The sequence below is a fragment of the Physella acuta genome, unplaced genomic scaffold (genome assembly GCF_028476545.2).
Source record: "Physella acuta isolate Inbredline_101_S28 unplaced genomic scaffold, ASM2847654v3 ptg000741l, whole genome shotgun sequence".
In the NCBI taxonomy this organism is placed as follows: domain Eukaryota; kingdom Metazoa; phylum Mollusca; class Gastropoda; family Physidae; genus Physella; species Physella acuta.
Window position 1 is genome coordinate 347,922 of NW_026732259.1, and position 27,242 is coordinate 375,163.

The 27,242-nt window shown below is 41.6% G+C and overlaps 1 protein-coding gene across 1 annotated transcript in view; it reads left to right on the forward strand.

The window, feature by feature from the left end:
• LOC131950168 (uncharacterized) overlaps positions 1-27,242 on the forward strand; it is a 238,073-nt gene that overhangs the window by 171,709 nt on the left and 39,122 nt on the right. Inside the window, exons 13-21 of the mRNA XM_059312221.1 lie at positions 462-600; positions 974-1,123; positions 1,628-1,913; positions 2,409-2,662; positions 3,634-3,779; positions 4,319-4,568; positions 5,560-5,735; positions 11,826-11,979; positions 13,538-14,125. Of these exons, the coding sequence (XP_059168204.1) occupies positions 462-600; positions 974-1,123; positions 1,628-1,913; positions 2,409-2,662; positions 3,634-3,779; positions 4,319-4,568; positions 5,560-5,735; positions 11,826-11,979; positions 13,538-14,125 (2,143 nt within the window). The remainder of the gene's footprint in view (positions 1-461; positions 601-973; positions 1,124-1,627; positions 1,914-2,408; positions 2,663-3,633; positions 3,780-4,318; positions 4,569-5,559; positions 5,736-11,825; positions 11,980-13,537; positions 14,126-27,242) is intronic.

Here is a 27,242-nt window from a genome sequence, read left to right on the forward strand (position 1 = left end):
TAAGCTGTTTATTCAAATTTTGTTTTTTACTCAAGAATAATTTTCATAGATGGGCCTAGAAATTATTTTTTTTTGGCATTTGTTTAGAGATAATTTGTCTTGCAATCATGTTATTAACATCACTTTGTTTCGTATTAGATAGACATTAATTCCAAGCCTAAATATGAGCCGGAACAATTTAGCTAACTATGCAAAATATTGTTCTGGCAGTTAGTTGCGCTATACAAAAAAAAATTATATTAAATTTTTATCATAACATTTTAGAATATAGATCTAGATATCTAGATCTAGATCTAGATTCTAGATCTATTAGACTAGATTATTTCTATTAGGCTTAGAATCTAGATAGATCTACTAGGGCAGTAACGAATAGTAAAAGTACCTAACTCCAGCCATTGCCTTTACAATGTTTTTAAATTTTTCTTGTTCGTTCAGTGATTCTCATATTTCTCTGTTGACAGCACTAGACGCAGTACAAAACTAGCACGGACCCTGCTGTGTACCAGCGATAACGAATGGCAGCCACGGGAGAGTTTGGACCTGAGCAAATTTCTACCTCCCCACTACACAACTTCTAAACGAGTTCGAGAACTTATTGAAGTAAGCACATCAGTTTAATTGAAAATTTATGGTTAAGTGTAATGTAAATATTAAACCAATTCTTTGTTAAAACCTTAGCCAAAAATTATAACACATCTCCAAACTTACACTTTTTACACCAACACTAACACAAAATTGAGCTAACTGTTTGGATTAAATTAAAGCATCCTCAGTTAGTAATAATAAGTCTACTAAATATCTACCCATAGACTATGTCATTTGAAAATAAATGTGCCAGTAACTTTTAAAATAAGTTTTTAATATTTTTATTTGATATAATTGTAAACATTTACTAGAATATCTATAGGCCCTAGATAAATTATTTTGATTTTTAATTTTAAATAAAAAAAATTTAATTGAATGATTTTGACAGGACAAACAAAAAAAGTTGTGGCACACTCCCTACTATGAAAATGAAGTAAAGCTTAAACAGCTGTACATCAAGATCTGCAAGAATCTTCCTTCATATGGCTGTAAACTGTTTCAAGTCAAAGAAATTTTGAGGGGAAACACACAAAAAAAGGTAATGTAAAAACTGCAACTGGGTGCCTAATCACTTTAATCAGTAATTCACATAAAACAATAAAACTAAGTGCTACTCTAAGGGTAGTAAATGGCTTTAGGAATCATTATCAGTAATGCCATTTTAAAGTCTCTTAACGATCTGTTGTAACTTTTATTTTAGCTTTTTTTTCTAAAAAAAAAGGTACTTTGTATACAAAACAACTGAGATATTAAATAATATAATTAATAAGAACTATGTAATGTTAATAAATAAATACTGTCGATTCTTATAAATTAACTTCTCATTACACAACCATTATAAAGAACCTTGAATGAAAGACAGAGATTGTGATCTAACGAAAAAATAATGAAAAGGGAGGAGGAATTTCTGTAGTTGAAAAATCTAAATTGAGTTCAAAATATGTCTGACAAAGCAGACAATGAATTCAATCAATTCTTATAAATTAACTTATCATTACACTGACTTCATAAAGAACCTTGAATAAATATCCTTTTACTTCAGGTATCAAGGCTACTGGCCATCTCTAATGAGAAGATCATGCTGCTAGACATTAAGACCCAGATCCCAGCTAAGAGCCAGCAACTTAAAGACATGGATGACTGGCTGTCTGGTAGTGGAAAGGCCCATGACAGTCTAGTGTTAGAGTTCAGGGGGACTAAGCCATGGACGCTTGCCATGCCTTCTGTTGACTGTCTCAAGTCTGTCACTGCTGCCATATGGGAAGCTTTAGATATGGATGGCAGATTTCTAAACAATGGCGCCCTGCAGAGAGACAGCTTTGAGTTTGGTTGGTTTTATTTCATTTTTTTTTTTGGAAATATAATACACAAGCAGCTTTTCAATATTAGACTTGGTTGTGACATGAATATGTTTTTATAATATTGTGTAGGATTGTGCGACTAATAACATAGAACTGCATCTTACAAGGGTGGTAACCATCTAAATGGTTTAAATGTTGGGGGTTTTTTTAATGAAAAAAGGGAGATAATAATTTAGGAGGATGTCCTATAATACAATAATATTTCAGTTTTCATTCAATCATTCAATTAAAATTTTTAAAACACATTTTAATTTTGATATATCTTACAAGTACATCAGAGAAATTAAATATTACACACAAGCCAATTTTTTTACCAAGTTAATTTAGGTAAATCAAACTTTAATTACTCTTTTATTTGAATTGCATTGCTTCCCTCCCTTTAGTTCTTTGATAAACACATTATTACATTTACTTTATTTCTTACAACAAAATTGTCTTCATGATTCTAATTTTTATCCTCAGATTACCAGAAGAGACAGCTGACTCCCAGACCAGAGTTAGAGCCCATGAGCAAAGACACAGAAGAGTTGGAGGCCTTGCGGAAAATGCTTCACTTTCCGGAAGAAGTGGCGCTGATGTTAACTGATGTGGAACACAAACTTTTCAGCAGTGTACCTCCGCAGCACTACATTCGCCACGTCACCATGGAACTTTCCAGACCTTTGATGCAGAAAACTCAGCCTTCAGTGGAACATCTCATACAAAGGTTCAATGAGGTTTGTAGTAGCTGATGCTGAATGTATTACCTCCCATGTCTAAGGTTCAATGAGGTTTGTAGTAGCTGATGCTGAATGTATTACCTCCCATGTCTAAGGTTCAATGAGGTTTGTAGTAGCTGATGCTGAATGTATTGCCTCCCTTGTCTAAGGTTCAATGAGGTTTGTAGTAGCTGATGCTGAATGTATTGCCTCCCTTGTCTAAGGTTCAATGAGGTTTGTAGTAGCTGATGCTGAATGTATTGCCTCCCTTGTTTCAGGTTCAATGAGGTTTGTAGTAGTTGATGCTGAATGTATTGCCCCCCCCCCCCCCCCCCCCCCTTGTCTTAACATCTGTTACAAGTTTTATTGAGATTTGTATTTGCTAGTCCTAAATTCCTAGCCTCACTTTAACATCTCATACAATGCTGTAATCAGATTTGCAGTAGTTTCTGCTGAATTCATTGCCTCACTTGTCAAGCACAAAATGAATTCTAAAAACAGGGATAATAATTGATATCACTCAGAACTTTAGATTTTTCTACTATAGAAATACTCTTTTTTTTTTAGCTTTTACATAGTTCACAATGTCTGTCTAATGTAAGTCAAACTGAGGTCAAATTGTGCTCATAAAAGTATAAACGATGCATGCAATAATTTTCAGCAGCTATCATGTAAACTAGATAGTACTTTTAGATTACTACTTTTTAGATTACTAGGCAAACTGTAGCTGACTTAAGAACTTGCTGGTATTTTGTGTGACTTTAAACAAGATTGTTAGAGCTTAAATTACTAAAGAAACTTACTACTTAAGAAACTTGCCACTTAAGAAACTTGCCATTAAAGAAACTTGCCACTTAAGAAACTTGCAACTTAAGAAACTTGCCACTTAAGAAACTTGCCACTGAAGAAACTTACTACTTAATAAACTTGCCACTTAAGAAACTTGCCACTTAAGAAACTTGCCACTAAAGAAACTTGCCCTGTTTCAGGTCAGCTCCTGGGTGACCCAGTTGATTGTGACCCAAGCAACCCATGACGACAGGAAAGCTGTGCTGTCCTGTATCCTCAGACTTGCTGTCTACTGTTGGCTCCTTGGGAATTTTAACTCTGCTGTTGAAATTGTTTGTGGATTACGGTAAGTTTTTTAAACCTAGGAAAATTTATTTGTGGATTACGGTAAGCTTTTTAAGATGTTCAATACTTTAACATGTTTTTTTTAAAACCATTTGTATCCCAAGGTAATTGTAAAGAATGTATTTCTACCTTAGCAATGACTATTTTCTCTACATTTGTCAAATTATTATGTAGAAATTATACTTAGTCTAATATTGCTATTACAGTGATGTATAACACCTTATTTTACATCCCTACTTAATTAAATAATTTTTCATTTATGCTTTATTATCTTTATTATCAGAAATATTATTAATAATTGATTTCAAGTGCTAGATTAAGATAAAAACTACTACTAAACACAAAAATGGCAGCAAATTTTATCAGTCTCTTTATGCCAAACATTTCTAGAAGTTGACTTGATAAAATGAACTTAAATTACTTTTTAACCTGTATTTTAATCTATCTAAATTGTTGTTTGGTTTAATATTTCTATTTTTTTTTCTAATTAAATGAACATTTGTTTCATTTTTTAAATTATATTTTTTAACATGTTTGCAGGTCAGAGAAACTGAAACCGTTTTGGCTGTCTATAGAAGATGAAGACCTGTCAACACTCCACTCCCTGTCAGACATGTTGCTGACCAGGGACCTCTCCCCGGAGTACAGGGAGGCAATCAACAGGGCCCTGGATATCCCCGAGTGTAAAGTTGTGCCTTTTTTTGGATCTTTCCTCCGTGAGCTGAAGAGTATTTTTGTTGGAGTACCTAGCATCGTGGTTGTGCCGTCTGATGAAAACCAGTCGTTAGAGGTCAGTGTTTCTTTCAGACTTTTTTCTCTCTTGGGGGGGGGGGGGGTGTTGGTGGAGGAGATGCCTAGAAAAAGGCTGTTAGAGGTTTGTTGAAATTGGTTGCGGCTTGTGTGTCCACTTCACAGACATCCAGCATTGTTCTTTTATAAGTTTTTTTTTTTTAAATTAAGGTTTGAATAAAGTTGAGAAAATACATGAAAAAATGATTCCATAAATCCACTTATTAGAAATACTATAAATATACCCTTTCAAACCTAGCGGTCCATGGGCAGGTGAAGTAGAGTTAATCTGTTTCTGTGGCCTCTACATATTGAGGGGTAGTGTGGTCAGCTCTATAGGGCTGGTAAGTAGGTCACCAACCAGTTCTATGGCTCATGCAGGTTTTATTGAGCCTTAGAACTGATTGGTGACCTACTTACCAGCCCTATACCCAATGGCCTTTACTTTCTTTAATGTGAGTCAGGTACCCATCAACTCTGAATGAACTCAGGGACATCTTAGGGACTCAGGCCCAGGATCTTCTCTTCTTGGTTCTTAATTTTTAGTGTTGGGAGGGATTTCCTCCAATACAATTAAGTATACGTGTCAACTGGTTATGCACCATTGAGGCCATTGACTCCAATTTCAGCCTGCTTTTCTTTTTGGGTTTGCTTCCATAGCCTTTGTCCAACCAAAAACAAACTACAAGGCAGCAGTTGTTTGGTTTTTGAGTTTTCTCCCTTAGATGGGTTGATGTCCCCAGCAAACGAGCCTCATCTGCCCGAGGGTTCGAACTCGAAACTTTTCGGTTTAGCAAGCATGAGCTTTACCGACTCAACCGACCCTAGGATCTAAACTCACAACTTTCGGAGTTTAGGAGTCGTATGCTCTACCATACAAACATGCTGTCTCCAGAAATAAAATAAGATGCATTTTTTTTCTGTAATTTTGAACTTTATTTTTTTTTTACCAATTATGGTTGTATTTTTGAAAATATCTTTTTCTATGCCAGTTTGTGTCAGACTTCAATGGTGAGGACAGGTTTATGACCAGGATAGGTGTGGGTGGATTAATTAACCTGGACAAATTGAGGCAGGCTCAGCTGGTGCTGAGTGACATTCACCTGTTCCAGTACCATGGGAAAATAGCAGCTAGTTCCAGTAGTAACCTGGGGGATGCCACCAGCAGGTAGGTCACAGTGACTGGGGGGGGGGGGGGGACACCAGCATGTAGGTCACAGTCAGATGGGGGGGGGGACACCAGCAGGTAGGTCACAGTCAGATGGGGGGGGGGACACCAGCAGGTAGGTCACAGTCAGATGGGGGGGGGGGGGGACACCAGCAGGTAGGTCACAGTCAGATGGTGGGGGGGGGGGGGACACCAGCAGGTAGGTCACAGTCAGATGGGGGGGGGGGACACCAGCAGGTAGGTCACAGTCAGATGGGGGGGGGGGGACACCAGCAGGTAGGTCACACTCAGATGGGGGGGGTATGAGTAGGTAAGTCACAGTGACCTGGAGGGTAGGACTAGTAAGTAGGTCATGGTAACATGGAGAAGGTCTCCAGTATGTAGGTCACATTAACCTGGAGGGTAGCATTAGCAAATAGGTCATGGTAATCTGGATGGTGGCACTAGTAAGGTAGATCACTTTGACCTAAAGATGCCACTAGTAGGTAGGTGGACAATAGAGGCATTGCTTTTTGGCAAATACCTTATTCATGTTATTATTTTGATAAATTTTCCTTGCAATTAAATTAATTTGTTTAGGAAATTTGTTTGACATATAACTTTCTGTAAACAATAGAAATATTTTGGTAGAATGCATAAATTATCTTATAGTATTTAACATGTAAATTTTAACATTTTTTTCTACTCCATTATACATAGTGTATTGGACAAATAAACTATAAAAGACAATTGTACCAAATAATTTGTTAGCTCCCATTTTTATGTAAGATAGGCCTAAATATCATTGCAGAATCAGCAAAATAGAACTAGTTAAATTAAATATTGTTAAACTGACTACAAAAATGTGTAAATAAATGAAAATAAGGCTTGTTAGTTTTCAGTAATTATATGTACCAAGGTGCCCATTTATTCAAGTAAGACACGTGACACCCTACTTACACTGTCAGAGGGATGGGGAGGGTTTGAATTCTCACAGTCAGGACATTTTCTCAAAGCAGGGTGTCTTGAAATGGAGGGCACACCTCTTTTGTCTGTTTACATAATGAGAACATCTTCATTGTTTCAAGTTCATTGTTTTCTTATACCCACATATGAAAGGCTCATGGGCATTTTAAATGTTCTTGGATACATTCTTTACTTAAAGAGAAAAAAAGTTTGTAAAGTGTAATCTAAAGTTAAATCTGTTGTGGCACCTAGCTGTATGGTAAAACATGGACTTAATCTACTGTGCCTTTACCTGTAGCTAATGCAGGTTTTTATCACACTCGTCTGGTCACATGAGCACACATGTACAAGGTGTACCATCAAAAACAAAATAAACTCATTACAACACATCCACATAAAAATCCATCTGACAGTTGCCCTCCACACAATAGAACTAATGTACATTCTACTCATTTGTTTTGTAAGGCAGTAAGAAAAATATCTATTTATTTTAAGATTTATTTAAAGTTTGTACTTTAATAAAGGGAAGTAACTTCGGTAATTATCTTTTTCTGTACTGATTGTTCTGTCTCTTAACTTTTTACAGTGTACATGATTTGAACATGCTTAAATGGTATTTAAAACTCTGTTTTTTATTGTTAAGGCTAAGATTTATTCAGTGATTAAAATAGATGGTTGCAATTAATGATATAAAAATGTGTTTAAAAATCTTGTCAAACAGAATAAGACTATAAAGTTAGCGAAATCCTAAGATGGATTTTCAATTTGAGTATTTTAATAACACTTTAGTAGTATTTTTTTGAGTCATTTTGTTCAATTTAAAAAACAAGAGAAAAAAAAAGAAATAAATAAAACAGTCCATTAACATCTAAAAGATACAACATAATTACAGGAGCTAGTTCTTAGCTCTCACAGATAATGAAAACTATGCCGGCGAGGGTAGGGAGATATTATCTCAGATAACTCATTATTAAGGTGTGAGAGGTTTTGAGGTGATTCCATTGCGGGGTACTGTTGTTTAGGGAACAGGGTTGAAGGGGAGATTCCATAACATGTGTATCAAGTTTCTCCTGTAGCTCGGGATTCCATATCACATGTTGAGAGTTTGTTTCATACGGCCAAGGTTAGAGGAGTATGTGGTTAGAGTGGCTACGTATTAGATTGGCGATATAAGAATAATTTAGTAAAAAGGGTGGGTTTGGGATGAGGGGGTAATGTTGTAATGAGGTTGTATGGTAATGGAGGGGGTAACGCTCTAATGAGGGGAGATAATACACGGAAAGTGGGTGTGCTGGAACAACGGGGGCCCTGCCAGACAAGGAAGTTTATCTCCCGTCTGTGGCACACATTCCCCGCCCTGACAGAAGCCCTCAAAACGTCTGGCTGCGTTCATCTCAGTGTCGTTAACAGCACACAGTGGCCCACAGCACATGTGTGGCCTCTTGCATCATAGTGTGGCCATCTCAGTGTCGTTAACAGCACACAGTGGCCCACGGCACATGTGTGGCCTCGTGCATCATAGTGGGGCCATCTCAGTGTCGTTAACAGCACACAATGGCCCACAGCACATGTGTGGCCTCTTGCATCATAGTGTGGCCATCTCAGTGTCGTTAACAGCACACAATGGCCCACAGCACATGTGTGGCCTCTTGCATCATAGTGTGGCCATCTCAGTGTCGTTAACAGCACACAGTGGCCCACAGCACATGTGTGGCCTCGTGCATCATAGGGTGGCCATCTCAGTGTCGTTAACAGCACACAGTGGCCCACAGCACATGTGTGGCCTCGTGCATCATAGGGTGGCCATCTCAGTGTCGTTAACAGCACACAGTGGCCCACAGCACATGTGTGGCCTCGTGCATCATAGGGTGGCCATCTCAGTGTCGTTAACAGCACACAGTGGCCCACAGCACATGTGTGGCCTCGTGCATCATAGTGGGGCCATCTCAGTGTCGTTAACAGCACACAGTGGCCAACGGCACATGTGTGGCCTCGTGCATCATAGGGTGGCCATCTCAGTGTCGTTAACAGCACACAGTGGCCCACAGCACATGTGTGGCCTCGTGCTTCATAGTGTGGCCATCTCAGTGTCGTTAACAGCACACAGTGGCCAACGGCACATGTGTGGCCTCGTGCTTCATAGTGTGGCCATCTCAGTGTCGTTAACAGCACACAATGGCCCACGGCACACGCGTGGCCTCGTGCATTATAGTGTGGCCATCTCAGTGTCGTTAACAGCACACAATGGCCCACGGCACACGCGTGGCCTCGTGCATTATAGTGTGGCCAAAAACACATTCATGGCCTCGTGCATCTTAGTTTCGCCACCGGCCAGCACAGTAATGGCCTCCTGCTATCGTAGAGTGGCCAAAAGCATACTCGTGGCCTTGTTCAACCATAATAGTCCTTAAAAGAATCCACAATAGAACAAGCAAGGATATGGATGCTTTTATTAAAGAACTGACCATACAATGGGCCAGGGTAGGAGCTGACGCCCTTCTACACAGGATGTGGGGTAAGGGTTAGAGTACCCACTACACAGGATGTGGGGTAGGGGTTAGAATACCCACTGTACAGAATGTGGGGTAGGGATTAGAGTACCCACTACACAGGATGTGGAGTAGGGGTTAGAGTACCCACTACACAGGATGTGGGGTAGGGGTTAGAATACCCACTATACAGGATGTGGGGTAGGGGTTAAAGTACCCACAATGTGGGGTAGGGGCTAGAGTACCCACAATGTGGGGTAGGGTTTAGAGTACCCACTACACAGGATGTGGGGTAGGGGTTAGAGTACCCACTTCACAGGATGTAGGGTAGGGCCTGCCGCCCGTACAGTCCCCCACCTTATTAGTAGCTAATACAGCAGAACACGACGCCGTACTACGTGCTGAAGTCACGAACACCGACCCAGCGTTACCCAACTTTTTCTGTGCCCGGTGGCGAGAATTGGATTATTTTGTTCTCAATGTCGACGATTGGTTTTTGATTCAGAGAGTGAAACGGCGCGATTTGAATTATGTATGTCTCATCTATCCTACAGTTTTGTAGACTCACTTCGACTATTTTTCTAAGAATGTTTTTTTTTAAACCAGATAATAATTGTGTCCCCTGTCTCTCCCTCCCCCCCCCTCTCCCCCTTACTCCACACGTTAATAACACAAAGGCTTTATTCGTCCTTCATTCTGTTCGTATATGTGTCTGTATAGAACGTTTTATGTTATCAATAAACGACGATTTAAAAACAAAATGAATATTATAGGCTTGGTTTTTTTTTTCAACTGACACATAATTCTCTACAACGTTTATGTTGGGAAAACCAAAAAAATGAAAGATGTGTAGACTTGTTTATAACAAGGTATAAATCCCGTTCTTTTAAGTTGTTATACTTACCATAAGTTGTCAAGAAAATAGTCATCATTCTATGTTCTAAATTTATCATAAGGTCTATAAATCCTTGTTCTATGTTCTAAACTTATCTAAAGTTCTATACACCATTGCTCTAAAATTAAAATGCTATCAGTGTGTGACTCATTGCTTTAGATTTTAGACTCATAAAAAGTTTGCAATCCTTTTTTCTCAATGTCTCATTGTGGCCTTAAGAACATCGCGCAACCACCGTATATAGATTTCTAAATTTGATGGTGGAAATATCCGTGTTTTTCTTAAATGTAGGTCAAATTTTTAATACACACACATACACAACAATTATATTTTTTTAACTGAAAATTATAAGTTTCATATATATATATATATATATATATATATATATATATATATATATATATATATATATATAACATGAATGTATTCAGTGCAGGCGTACGTTAATTCAGTGAAGGACGGCTCAATTTGTGGGTTTTTGTCAGTCTTCTTTGGTGTATGAAATGTTTTTGTACTTCTCGGAACAAAGCGTTGATTAGGTCGGGACGAAGGCTGGATGTTGACGAGAGTGAATCTTCTTTGTTGGGAGAACAGTCTCACCTACGCTGTCTGCCTCACTTTTGTATGCTAGCCTCTAATTGGGAGAACAGTCTCACCTACGCTGTCTGCCTCACTTTTGTGTGCTAGCCTCTAATTGGGAGAACAGTCTCACCTACGCTGTCTGCCTCACTTTTGTATGCTAGCATCTAATTGGGAGAACAGTCTCACCTACGCTGTCTGCCTCACTTTTGTGTGCTAGCCTCTAATTGGGAGAACAGTCTCACCTACGCTGTCTGCCTCACTTTTGTGTGCTAGCCTCTAATTGGGAGAACAGTCTCACCTACGCTGTCTGCCTCACTTTTGTGTGCTAGCCTCTAATTGGGAGAACAGTCTCACCTACGCTGTCTGCCTCACTTTTGTATGCTAGCCTCTAATTGGGAGAACAGTCTCACCTACGCTGTCTGCCTCACTTTTGTATGCTAGCATCTAATCTCCCTGTAGAGATGCTAGAATTTTCTGGCACATTTATTTATGGTCCAGTCAGTAAACAAGTATTATAAGCTTACATAACTGAGCCAGTTCTAGTTGTTTTGTTAGGGCTTGGTAATAAAATAAATTTAGAGATTCCACCCGGTTTGAGTTGATTTGTATGTTCCTTTGGTGGGCGCCTATATCAGAGGGAATCAGTGTTTCTTGCAGACTTTTTTCTCCGGGGGGGGGGCACTTGAAATTTTCGGGGGGGGGGGGGGGCGGTAAGCTTTCTTCACCCCCCCCCCCCCCGAAGAGATGCCTGGAAGAAACTCTGGAGGGAATATGTTGGGTATGGGGAGGGGGGTTGGTTCTCTGTAAATTACTGTCAATTTTATCGATAAAAATATTTATTACATTTGAAATTTAAATTAATATTTTGGTCCTTTGAAATATTAGATTATTTTATTTTCGTAAATCGCCTTTACAGAACCTGATTTTCTATCTTTCACTAGTCTGAAAAGCACGTCTCATTTCAGTTGAATAACATCGTTGTCCTCTCATATGTTTGCTCATGTGTTCATTCATGTGCTCATCCCCAACAATTATTCTAACAAGCACGCCCTAGAATATAGATCGGGATTTTTACGACCGTGTTTATCAAGGTTCGTGTTTTAAAAGAAATGTTTTTTACAAAAAATTTTTTAGTATAAACACGTCTTTTTGTTGTTCTTCCCTCCCCCCCTTCTCTAGTGCCAGCAGAGATACAGAATCAACATCGTATGATAGCGATGGGGATTATGACCTTGACCTAGACAGCTATCAACCAGTCCGACCATTGGCTAGCGAGCACGAGGTCATGGTGTTGACCCCAAGACTCCTCCAGCTGGACATGCAGACTCTGCAGGTGAGGTATTGGTACTCACCACTCAACATTCCAACAACACTCAACATTCCAACAACAATCAACATTCCGACAACACTCAACATTCCAACAACAATCAACATTCCAACAACAATCAACATTCCAACAACAATCAACATTCCAACAACAATCAACATTCCGACAACACTCAACATTCCAACAACAATCAACATTTCAACAACAATCAACATTCCAACAACAATCAACATTCCAACAACACTCAACACTCCAACAACACTCAACATTCCAACAACAATCAACATTCCAACAACAATCAACGCTCAACATTTCAAAAACCCTTAACATTCCAACATCATTCAATATTTAACTATTGTAACATTCCAATATTCAAATATCAAATGCTTTAAATTTCAACAACATAATATTGCAATATGCTATGCAAGATTTCCCGATATTCATCAACGTCAATATTGTAACCAATCAGTCTAGTACACCATTCCGGACACCAACTATCCTAGACCCCACCCCCCCCCCATCCCAGATACACACTAACCCAACACACCCCCACCCCAGACACCCTCTATCCTAGACACCCCCCCCCCCCCCTCATTCCAGACACCCACCAATCCAAGACATTATAGCCTTGCACAACTCACACAACATAGCCTCAGCCATCTCACAGAGAAGGGAAAATGTCGGACCAACAGCAGCACATCGAGATAACAACGGCTTACATTGTTTGTCTCGCGAAATCTCGCGGCATTATCCAGGTTGTCCGGGCTCTAAGCTCCCCTACTGGAGAGTGATAGGGGGCGCCACTAGCGCTGGTTCACAAGAAATGGAGGACGGGTGAAACAAACAAAAATTGATGAAAGGGGATTAAAGCTATTAGACAGAAGAAATTTTCCGTCTCTTTAGAACACAGCCATTCTCTCACACATGCCTTTATTCCTTCAGACACGTCCTCTTTCTTTCAGCTTCAACATGTTGGCAATGAACTGCTAATTACAGCTTCATTTTCAACGATCAATCGGATGCCAAAAAAAATTCATAATTTTTAAAACTGAGTGCAAGATTCCTTTGTTTGTTTTTTTCTTCTTGTGTTCATCGCGTTTTAATTTTCCTTGACACGATTTTAAACACACCACTAACCTTCCTTCCAATACCTTCTTTGTAATTTCGTATTGCAATTTTTATTTTAGAGTTGATTGTGCTGGATTTTATGTGAGGTAATAGGCAGCTCATAAAGGTGTTGCAGTTATTTAAATATCACTTTGCCCAGTGACACTCTAATCCATGCCGGGCTACTGAAATGACGGATCACTTTCCGTAGTGATTCATCTTTCTGCCTGTATCTCCCTTTACTTTTCCCATGCACTGATTTCGTCTACAGATCTTGAATGAAATGACGGATCACCTTCCATAGTGATTCATCTTTCTGCCTGTATCTCCCTTTACTTTTCCCATGCACTGATTTCGTCTACAGATCTTGAATGAAATGACGGATCACTTTCCTTAGTGATTCATCTTTCTGCCTGTATCCGCCTTTACTTTTCCCATACACTGATTTCTTCTACAGATCTTGAACCACGGCACGACCATCATACAGTGGGACGAAGATGGCGGCAGATCCTCCTTGTGTGTCTTACGTCTCGAGGCCGACAACTCCACCATCACGTGGTCCCGGCCGGGCTGGAGCGCCCTCCGTGGCGCCACCTCCCCGCCTGACTTCGTCCTTCACTCCGACCGCTCCCACACCTCCCTGCACGTGCTGTGCGCGCGCTACTCTAGTGGGGGTGAGGACAGTTTCAACTCACTAGAAGAAGGCTACCTGGACGTCATGCACATCAAGGAAGTTTACCTGGGCGAAGAGAACCTTGACCTTGCTGGCATCTGCAAGCGGCACGGGCTAGAGACTCTGGACTCTGACCACAAGTGTATCACCATAGTCTACGGCAGCTGCATGTCCGCCATACACAAGCTGTGGTTTATCGGACCCAAGGGGATCATCGGCGCCTGGTACCGTGGCTTGACCCACCTCAAGGTGGCAGCAGGCAAGCTGAGGAACCAAATGGACAGACGCGTCCTGTGGCTCAAGCAGCAGTACCTGCAGCTGTACTACGAGGGGGAGAAGTGCCAGGGCCCCACCCCAGCGGACGCTGTTAAAGTAAGTTCTAATTATAGCCCCAGCTTCACTGTCTACCCCACCCCAGCTAATGCTGTTAAAGTAAGTTCTTATTATAGCCCAGAGGCGTAGCGAGAGGGGGGGGACATATGTCCCCAGGCGCCGACCTTAGGGGGCGCCAAAATGGGTTGGAAAAATAAATTGAAAGCTTGGGGGGGTTGCAAATCGAAATCTTGAGGGGGCGGGGGTGCAAATCGAAAGTTTGAGGGGGGTGGTGCAAATCGAAAGCTTGAGGGGGGGGGGGCAAATCGAAAGTTTGAGGGAAGGGGGGGGGGGGCAAATCGAAAGTTTGCCCCCGGGCGCCGGGAAAGGTCGCTACGCCTCTGTTATAGCCCCAGCTTCACTGTCTATCCCACCCCCAGCTGACGCTGTTAAAGTAAGTTCTAATTATAGCCCCAGCTTCACTGGCTAAACAAATGTCACACAGCCAACAAGTGCCTACAAAATCTCTAATATTACCAACACAACAAGTGCCCACAAAAAGCTCTAATACTATCATCACAACAAGTGCCCACAAAAAGTTCTAATACTACCAACATAACAAGTGCCCACAAAAAGCTCTAATACTACCAACACAACAAGTGTCCACAAAAAGCTCTAATACTACCAACACAACAAGTGCCCACAAAAAGCTCTAATACTACCAACACAACAAGTGCCCACAAAAATCTCTAATACTATCATCACAACAAGTGCCCACAAAAAGCTCTAATACTATCATCACAACAAGTGCCCACAAAAAGCTCTAATACTATCATCACAACAAGTGCCCACAAAAAGCTCTAATACTATCATCACAACAAGTGCCCACAAAAAGCTCTAATACTATCATCACAACAAGTGCCCACAAAAAGCTCTAATACTATCATCACAACAAGTGCCCACAAAAAGCTCTAATACTATCATCACAACAAGTGCCCACAAAAAGCTCTAATACTATCATCACAACAAGTGCCCACAAAAAGCTCTAATACTATCATCACAACAAGTGCCGCCCTCACACACTAAAGAACTATTTTTCCAACAAATCCTACCCACACAATTTCCATCTTGTCTACTCATTGCGAAATATTTAGCAAGCTTTGAACCAATCTCATTTATTTTAAATGTCGGATTAGCCATACCCTACCTAAGGTTTATGACTAGTCTCTGTACATAAAGAGTTACAAAATATTTTATGGTACGGCTAACCCATATGTACACACCGTGATAAAATTATTGCAAAGTCCATGCCTGACCCTACACAGTGTATTTGTTGAACATGGTACAGTCACCCTCACGCGCTAGCCTAAGGGAATACATCCGCTCCTAGACTATCCATTTCTTTGAGTTTTTTAAAGCCAAAAATATCGATTTTTTTTCGTACTGGTCAAGACTTAGACGTGTTTTGTTGCTGTGGTGGGTGGGTGGGTGGTCGGTGGTTTCTTTCTAGACATTGATATCAGTACATGCGTCATCCTTACACTTGAACGTCATCCTTACACGTCATCCTTACACTTTACACGTCAGCATCATACTCTACTCGTCCTCAATACATTGTCATTTAATTCCACTCTCTCACACGTCCTACTTAAAGTCTATATGCAGTGTTTCTTCCAGAATTTTTTTCTACGGGGAGGCACTTGGTAATTTCGGGGGGGGGGGGGGAGGGACTATATTTTCCGGGGGTAGGACACTGGTAAAAGTATAAATTTTCTATATAAATTCCTTTTCGTTCGAGTGGAGGGGGGGCGGGTTGACCATATGACATGTTGACCATCTGACATGTTGACCATCTGACATGTTGATCATCTGACATGTTGACCATCTGACATGTTGACCATCTGACTTGTTGACCATTTGACCATCTGACATGTTGACCATCTGACATGTTGACCATATGACATGTTGACCATATGACATGTTGACCATATGACATGTTGACCATCTGACATGTTGACCATCTGACATGTTGACCATTTGACCATCTGACATGTTGACCATCTGACTTGTTGACCATTTGACATGTTGACCATCTGACATATTGACCATGTTGACCATCTGACATGTTGACCATCTGACATGTTGACCATATGACATGTTGACCATCTGAAATGTTGACTATCTGACCATCTGACATGTTGACCATCTGACATGTTGACCATCTGACATGTTGACCATCTGACTTGTTGACCATTTGACCATCTGACATGTTGACCATCTGACATGTTGACCATATGAGATGTTGACCATATGACATGTTGACCATCTGAAATGTTGACCATCTGACATGTTGACCATCTGACATGTTGACCACTTGACCATCTGAAATGTTGATCATCTGACATGTTGACCATCTGACATATTGATCATCTGACATGTTGACCATCTGACATGTTGACCATTTGACCATCTGACATGTTGACCATCTGACTTGTTGACCATTTGACATGTTGACCATCTGACATATTGACCATGTTGACCATCTGACATGTTGATCTTCTGACTTGTTGACCATCTGACTTGTTGACCATCTGACTTGTTGACAATCTGACTTGTTGACCATCTGACTTGTTGACCATCTGACTTGTTGACCATCTGACTTGTTGACCATCTGACATGTTGACCATCTGACATGTTGACCATCTGACATGTTGACCATCTGACATGTTGACCATCTGACATGTTGACCATCTGACATGTTGACCATCTGAAATGTTGACTATCTGACCATCTGACATGTTGACCATCTGACCATCTGACACGTTGACCATCTGACATGTTGACCATCTGAAATGTTGACCCTCTGACATGTTGACCATCTGACATATTGACCATATGACATGTTGACCATCTGACATGTTGATCATCTGACATGTTGACCATCTGACATGTTGACCATATGACATGTTGACCATATGACATGTTGACCATCTGACATGTTGATCATCTGACATGTTGACCATCTGACATGTTGACCATCTGACATGTTGACCATCTGACTTGTTGACCATTTGACCATCTGACATGTTGACCATCTGACATGTTGACCATATGACATGTTGACCATATGACATGTTGACCATATGACATGTTGACCATCTGACATGTTGACCATTTGACCATCTGACATGTTGACCATCTGACTTGTTGACCATTTGACATGTTGACCATCTGACATATTGACCATGTTGACCATCTGACATGTTGACCATCTGACATGTTGACCATATGACATGTTGACCATCTGAAATGTTGACTATCTGACCATCTGACATGTTGACCATCTGACATGTTGACCATCTGACTTGTTGACCATTTGACCATCTGACATGTTGACCATCTGACATGTTGACCATCTGACATGTTGACCATATGAGATGTTGACCATATGACATGTTGACCATCTGACATGTTGACCATCTGACATGTTGACCATCTGACATGTTGACCACTTGACCATCTGAAATGTTGATCATCTGACATGTTGACCATCTGACATATTGATCATCTGACATGTTGACCATCTGACATGTTGACCATTTGACCATCTGACATGTTGACCATCTGACTTGTTGACCATTTGACATGTTGACCATCTGACATATTGACCATGTTGACCATCTGACATGTTGATCTTCTGACTTGTTGACCTTCTGACTTGTTGACCATCTGACTTGTTGACCATCTGACTTGTTGACCATCTGACTTGTTGACCATCTGACTTGTTGACCATCTGACATGTTGACCATCTGACTTGTTGACCATCTGACATGTTGACCATCTGACATGTTGACCATCTGACATGTTGACCATCTGACCATCTGACATGTTGACCATCTGACATGTTGACCATCTGACATGTTGACCATCTGACATGTTGACCATCTGACATGTTGACCATCTGACATGTTGACCATCTGAAATGTTGACTATCTGACCATCTGACATGTTGACCATCTGACCATCTGACATGTTGACCATCTGACATGTTGACCATCTGACATGTTGACCATCTGACATATTGACCATATGACATGTTGACCATCTGACATGTTGACCATCTGACATGTTGACCATATGACATGTTGACCATATGACATGTTGACCATCTGACATGTTGACTATCTGACATGTTGACTATCTGACATGTTGACCATATGACATGTTGACCATATGACATGTTGACCATCTGACATGTTGACCATCTGACATGTTGACCATATGACATGTTGACCATCTGAAATGTTGACTATCTGACCATCTGACATGTTGACCATCTGACCATCTGACATGTTGACCATTTGACATGTTGACCATTTGACATGTTGACCATCTGACATTTGGCACTGTGACACCCACCTATATCACTCAATGCCACACCCTCTCCTTTCTCACCCCCCCCCCCCCCATCACCATTATAACGATATATTCCTCACGACCTGTCTAAATGGCACCAATTTTCAATTTTTTACTTTAATTCAGCGAGTATCGAATCTTTTCCCCCTGCGATCAAATGATCACAACGACTCAAGTGATCTATTTGTTATACAACAACCCCACTCTGACTTGCAATTCAGCATTGGCTAAGGATCATGAGTTCAGTTCTGGTATCGATACGGCCGAGCGTTCGATCTTGTGTAGCGCCGACGAGCGAACAAATAGCGTGATGGCGGTCAGATCTGGGGTCGTCTGCTGGCCATGAGACGCCGCGGCCGGTGGCAAGTCTTTAAGTGACATACTTTCTGGAATAATTAGAAGACAACAAAACCTATTTGTTTTTTCTGCTCAAACTCGGATTATGTGTCTTTGTTTTTCGTTGTTGGGTGTCCCCAATACCCACTCGTTCTGTGTTGGATATTTTTGGTAAGGTTTACAGAAACGTGGATTTTATATACGTGATATGATTTGGTCTCTAATTACTGTAATAATCAACAGAGGGTGCTTTTTAAAACTAACTAATTAGCTCCTTACAAAGCTGTCTAATTACAAAGTTGTCTTCATGTTAACTTTATGGTGTTGTCTATATGACTAACTTAATGTTGACTATATGAATAACTTAATGGTGTTGTCTACATGACTAACTTTATGTCTCTAAGACTTACTTAATTGAGTGTCAATATGACTAACTTAACAGTGTTGTCTATGTCTAACTTAATAGTGTTGTCTATGACTAACTTAATGGAGTGTCAATATGACTAACTTAATAGTGTTGTCTATATGACTAACTTAATAGTGTTGTCTATATGACTGACTTGTATTGATGACTAACTTAATGGTTTTATATAACTTAACGCCTATCTTTATAACTGTTGTTTTTAATGTACCTTAGCTGTGTGTACGTATTCTGTCATTTAACTTGCTAGTGTGGTATCGTTGATGTGAGATATGAATTGTAGTGTAGGATCCTACATGCGTGTCATTATAAGACTTTGTGTTAAGTATTGACGAAAACTTCAGGTGGCTTTAAGTGGTGATGTAAGACTAAGTGATATTATAGGATGTAATGAATGTTTTTAAAATGTAGCTCTATTCACTTGTTACCGCTTAGCTTTACCTTTCTGACCTGGCTTTTTCACCTTTCTGACCGCAAATTTTAAACTTCAGCCAGCTATAATTTTGTTAAATAACTGTCTGCTGGTGCGGGTAATATATCAGCCCCACCGTCACTAACATGGTCCCACCCCACCGTCACTAACATGGTCCCACCCCACCGTCACTAACATGGTCCCACCCCACCCTCACTAACATGGTCCCACCCCACCCTCACTAACATGGTCCCACCCCACCCTCACTAACATGGTCCCACCCCACCCTCACTAACACGGTCCAACAAAGCCCTGTTAATAACGTCCGTTTTTTTTATTTTTTATAAGGGTTGGGGACAGTACATGAGATCTGTGCTGAAATTTTTTTTCTGATTGTCCATAAAGTAGGTGAAGTAGAGTTGTTCTGTTTCACTGACCTCGGTAAGTGAAAAGATAGAGTAGTCAGCGCTATTTTTGGAAGCCTTTCATTACTCCAACTAAACTATGTATCAATCAGAACTGGATGGGTACACTCAAGTACGTTTACAGACTCCAGACATATAATACATACTGATATTAGAATATATATATATGTATATATATATATATATATATATATATATATATATATATATATATATATATATATATTTATATATATATATATAGCATGCTTGAAATACGCTGTTTTGATCACCTTGCTTGTCCAGGCTTACTGTTCAAGCATACTGATCAGACCTACTGTACAGGTCTGCCGTCCACATCTACTGTCCTACTGTCCATATTTACTGTCCAAACCGATTGACCAGGCCCACTGTCCAGACCTACTGTCCACACCTACTGTCCAGACCTACTGTCCTACTGTCCAGACCTACTGTCCAGACCTACTGTCCACACCTACTGTCCAGACCTACTGTCCACACCTACTGTCCAGACCTACTGTCCACACCTACTGTCCACACCTACTGTCCAGACCTACTGTCCACACCTACTGTCCACACCTACTGTCCTACTGTCCAGACCTACTGTCCACACCTACTGTCCAGACCTACTGTCCACACCTACTGTCCACACCTACTGTCCAGACCTACTGTCCACACCTACTGTCCAGACCTACTGTCCACACCTACTGTCCACACCTACTGTCCAGACCTACTGTCCACACCTACTGTCCACACCTACTGTCCATACCTACTGTCCTACTGACCAGACCTACTGTCCACACCTACTGTCCAGACCTACTGTCCTACTGTCCACACCTACTGTCCACACCTACTGTCCATACCTACTGTCCTACTGACCAGACCTACTGTCCACACCTACTGTCCAGACCTACTGTCCTACTGTCCACACCTACTGTCCACACCTACTGCCCAGACCTACTGTCCACACCTACTGTCCAGACCTACTGTCCACACCTACTGTCCACACCTACTGTCCAGACCTACTGTCCTACTGTCCAGACCTACTGTCCACACCTACTGTCCACACCTACTGTCCACACCTACTGTCCACACCTACTGTCCTTACCTACTGTCCAAACCTACTGACCAGACCTACTGTCCAGACCTACTGTCCACACCTACTGTCCTACTAACCAGACCTACTGTCCACACCTACTGTCCACACCTACTGTCCAGACCTACTGTCCTACTGTCCACACCTACTGTCCACACCTACTGTCCAGACCTACTGTCCACACCTACTGTCCACACCTACTGTCCAGACCTACTGTCCTACTGACCAGACCTACTGTCCACACCTACTGTCCAGACCTACTGTCCACACCTACTGTCCACACCTACTGTCCACACCTACTGTCCACACCTACTGTCCAGATCTACTGTCCTACTGACCAGACCTACTGTCCACACCTACTGTCCAGACCTACTGTCCTACTGTCCACACCTACTGTCCACACCTACTGTCCACACCTACTGTCCAGACCTACTGTCCACACCTACTGTCCACACCTACTGTCCAGACCTACTGTCCACACCTACTGTCCAGACCTACTGTCCACACCTACTGTCCACACCTACTGTCCAGACCTACTGTCCTTACCTACTGTCCAGACCTACTGTCCACACCTACTGTCCACACCTACTGTCCACACCTACTGTCCAGACCTACTGTCCATACCTACTGTCCTACTGACCAGACCTACTGTCCACACCTACTGTCCAGACCTACTGTCCACACCTACTGTCCACACCTACTGTCCACACCTACTGTCCACACCTACTGTCCAGACCTACTGTCCTTACCTACTGTCCAGACCTACTGTCCACACCTACTGTCCTTACCTACTGTCCACACCTACTGTCCAGACCTACTGTCCACACCTACTGTCCACACCTACTGTCCACACCTACTGTCCACACCTACTGTCCACACCTACTGTCCACACCTACTGTCCACACCTACTGTCCTACTGACCAGACCTACTGTCCACACCTACTGTCCAGACCTACTGTCCTACTGACCAGACCTACTGTCCACACCTACTGTCCACACCTACTGTCCACACCTACTGTCCACACCTACTGTCCAGACCTACTGTCCACACCTACTGTCCACACCTACTGTCCACACCTACTGACCAGACCTACTGTCCACACCTACTGTCCACACCTACTGTCCTTACCTACTGTCCAAACCTACTGACCAGACCTACTGTCCACACCTACTGTCCACATCTACTGTCCTTACCTACTGTCCAAACCTACTGACCAGACCTACTGACCAGACCTACTGACCAGGCCCACTGACCAGGCCCACTGTCCAAGCTCCACTCTATTTCCATCCCTCCTGGCACTTCGTGCCGACATTTTTAGGGTAACGTGCGTCACTTCCTCCTCTCCCCCCCCCCCCCCCCCAGCTAATCATGACATAAAAACCTTACCGGGAGACCCCAGTTCTAGAAGCCCGTGTCTTGCACCAATCAGCAGACTCTAGTCCAGCAGCAATGGTGCGTCAGTGGCTAAATAAGGCCACCGGATCGTATCTGTTTAATCGCATGAGTTAGACGTATCCGGAGCTTAAATCACGTGACTTTATTTACCGCACTGGATTTACATTTTATCCGGAGCTTTAATAGGAGACTTGTAATAGTTAATATTAAAACATGTGACCCATGTTACTCTATGCAACCTGTAGCTATAGAGACAATATTTGGCTGCTTCTATTCTGGCTTGTCTGCTGAATTCAATGGGACAGGTGGAGTAGAGTCTGTCTGTTACAGATATCACTATCCACAACATTATTAATATCGCCCATTCAATAACGTAAAATTCACAAATTGTCCTGAGCAAATACATCTATATTTTTACCCCCCCCCCCTCCCAACCAGCATTACAACTCCCTCCCTCACCCCCCCCCCCCCCCCCCATCCGTTGTGAATACACAAGACAGCTATAACAGCCTAGTCGAAAGACAATTTTGTTTCTACTTTAGTCCAACAACATACAGTGTGTTGATGTCGGGTATACAAACACATCTGTCATAAGTTGGACCTACAAACACGTCAGTCATACAGGGGTCGTCCATAATTGACGTCACACTCGTAGAGGGGAGGGGGTCCATAATTTTGTGACGGTGTGTGATCAGGGGGAGTGGTGAGGGAGAGGGGTTCAGAGGGTGTGACGTAACACTTTTGCATTATAAAAAAGCAGTATTAGAAAACGAGTTGTAGTTGTAGCCGTTATTTCCCGTTTTACAAAACTGTTTTAATACATTGTTATAGGAATTGATTTAAATACTCTATGTTGACAGAGTTCAGACGCGATTTTGGAAAAATATCGTATTTTAAGAAAAATTCAACTGCAATTTTGTGGGGGTAGTAGGCTGTGTGACGTCATTTTAAGGGGGTGGGTCTGGCTTTTTGTTACGATGTGTCACGGATGGGAGGGGGGAGGTAAAAATCGTCCAAAAAAGCGTGACGTCATTTATGGATGACCCCACAGTCGAACCAACAAACACGTCTGTCATACAGTCGGACCAACAAACACGTCTGTCATACAGTCGGACCAACAAACACGTCTGTCATACAGTCGGACCAACAAACACGTCTGTCATACAGTCGAACCAACAAACACGTCTGTCATACAGGCGGACCAACAAACACGTCTGTCATACAGTCGGACCAACAAACACGTCTGTCATAAGTCGGACCAACAAACACGTCTGTCTTAAGTCGGACCAACAAACACGTCTGTCATAGTCTGTCGATGTGGGACCTACAAACACGTCTGTCATAAAGTCTGACCAACAAACACGTCTGTCATACAGTGTGTTGATCTGGGATATACAAACACATCAGTCATACAGTGTGTTGATATGGGACCAACAAACACGTCTGTCATACAGTCGGACCTACAAACACGTCTGTCATACAGTCGGACCAACAAACACGTCTGTCATAAGTCGGACCAACAAACACGTCTGTCATACAGTCGGACCAACAAACACGTCTGTCATACAGTCGGACCAACAAACACGTCTGTCATACAGTCGGACCAACAAACACGTCTGTCATACAGTCGAACCAACAAACACGTCTGTCATACAGTCGGACCAACAAACACGTCTGTCATACAGTCGGACCAACAAACACGTCTGTCATATAGTCGGACCAACAAACACGTCTGTCATACAGTCGGACCAACAAACACTTCTGTCATAAGTCGGACCAACAAACACGTCTGTCACTGTCCACCCGTACGTCATCGAGCCTTGTCTTAAGTTTACACACGTCAGACTAAAGTGATTTAAAAACAAGAAACCTCTCGTTTAACTTGACCTTTGACCCAGGTATTGACCAGAACTGTGTCAAGCACTACAGCGATGATGTGTGGCATCAAGGCCCACAAGTGCTGGAGCCTCAGGCAGGCCAGATGTCTGTGGCGACTTGTGGCCAGCTAGCTTCTCTGACGTCCGTGCTTGGGACTCGCTAAACAAAAGGTTCTGTCTAGAGCATTGAGCATAGAGCAGTGGCTGGATTCATGCAATACTGGACAATGTCTGTAAACCATGCCCTAGCCACTCCCCTCCCCACCCACAACACCAAGGATTAAAGTACCGGACTATGTATGTAAATCATGCCCGACCCCCCCCCCCCCCCCCCCCCAAAAAAAAACAAAACACCATGGATTGAAGGAATACTGGACAATGTCTGTAACCCATCTCAAGCCACAAAAATCAGTAAATCGAGTTCTTGTCACACCCCCCCCCCCCCTCCTAAAGTACTTGTTTAAAAAAAATTTAATTCGTTAGTTGTTTTTTTTCAACAATGTTTCGGTTTAAGATAGTTTATGTATTTTGGGACTTCTTTATAGTTGCATAGCTTCTTCTTTCTTCTTCTTCGTTCTTAATTTTCGTGTTGGAAGGGATCCCCCAACACAATTAAGGATACGTGTCAACTGGTTATGCGCCATTGAGGCCATTGACTCCGATTTCAGCCTGCTTTTCTTTTTTGTCCAATCAAGAACAAACTACAAGGCAGGAGCCTCATCTGCCCGAGGGTTCGAACTCGAGACTTTTCGGTTAAGCAACCATGAGTTTTACCGACTCGACCACGCCGACCCCTGTTGCATAGCATAAAACATTCAGTCCTAGAACGATCAGAGCACCAACCTGCATCTAAAGAAGGAAACAAAGAACATCAGAATGACAAATGTATCCATACAAGTGTCTGCTTATTTTTTTTTGTTTCGGAAAATTGTTGAAAAGTAATCAATTTTAGAACATGGACTAGATTTGTTTTTTAAAACTACTAAAACAAATCTATTTTAGAACATTCACTGAATTTTTTTTTAAATGACTACAACTAATCAATATTAGAACATGTATTGAATATTTTTTTAAAAACGACTACAACGAATCAATATTAGAACATGCACTGAATTTGTTTTTAAAAACGACTACAACGAATCAATATTAGAACATGCACTGAATTTGTTTTTAAAAACGACTACAACGAATCAATATTAGAACATGCACTAAATTTGTTTTTTTAAACAACTAGAACGAATCGATATTAGGACATGCATCGAATTTGTCTTGAAAACGACTATGGATGTCCGCGTTAAAAATATAATCCCAACATATTTTAACTCTTAAAGGCTTTTTACGTCAGTTTAAAATGTAGTTCAGCAACCCATGATGATGGTACAACGGCATTTAGTGGTGACTAGGGGGTCCTCATTAGCCTAGATCAAATTTCTTACATCAATATTCTTGTTAATGATGGTATAACGGCGTTAGTAGGTGATGACCGAGGGGGGGGGGGGGGGGGGGGGTCTAGACAAGGTCCATCATTAACCTAAACCAAATTTCTGGCATGTGTTTTTTTGTGGATGGTACAACGGCAGTGACGGGTAGACAATGTTATATCTGGGGTGGGTGGGGATGATTGCCAATATTTCACACTGAATTCTAACTAAAGGGTCTATTGTTTTGTTGTCTGCCTATGTGTGATTTCTGTATGAGAAAACAGAGAGAACTAAACACTCCGTTACCCCAGGTAACTCTAGCGAAGGACTGACCACTAGCTCAGGTACATAACAGCTGTACACAGTATTGACAATAACGTTAAAAAAACTCTACTTCAACTATTCTATTGCCCGAAATGGGGTAATATTTCTCATTTTCCAAAAAACGGCGCTTTTATTAAAAGTTCTTATGCAACTTGATTAAAAACAAAATTACTACAATACCTAAAATAGCGATCGTATTTTTATTTTATTTTTTTAACTTTTGTTTCCAATCCAAACAAAACAATTTAAACAGAGGTAGATACGTGTCTGGAATATCTATCAGCAGTAAATGAGGTTGGTGGTGGACAAATGGAAGCTAAAGTATCCCAATCTCTTTAGTGGACAGAAGACTACTGCCAGGGGAGGTCATTGGCTGCTCGACTGATTACTTCCCTTAGGTTATCGCCCTATACACAATCAAATCACTGACCGTCCTCCTGATTTGCTGGAATTTTGCTGCCCAGTCAGTTCATGAACTCCTAGACTAGTTTAAATAGTAGGCTTTATATATTTCAACACTAATGGAAATCTAGACTACAATATCGCCACGATCAATTCATGAACACCTGAACTAGTTTAAATAGTAGACTTTTTGGTCTATATTTCAGCGTTAACATTGAATTCTGCTGTAAATACATTAATTCTTAGACTAGTTTAAATAGTAGGTTTATATATTTCAACAGTAATGGAAATCTAGACGACAATATCGCCACGATCAATTCATGAACACTTAGAGTAGTTCAAACCGTTGTCGTATGGAACCCCATCTTACCCCACCTTCCCCATCCCTTCCCACATGTTGTATGAAGTCCATCTTACCCCACCTCACCCTCCCACATAAAGTCCATCTTACCCCACCTCACCCTCCCACATGAAGTCCATCTTACCCCACCTCACCCTCCCACATGAAGTCCATCTTACCCCACCTCACCCTCCCACATGAAGTCCATCTTACCCCACCTCACCCTCCCACATGTCGTATGAAGTCCATCTTACCCCACCTCCCCCTCCCACATGTCGTATGAAGTTCATATTACCCCACCTCACCCTCCCACA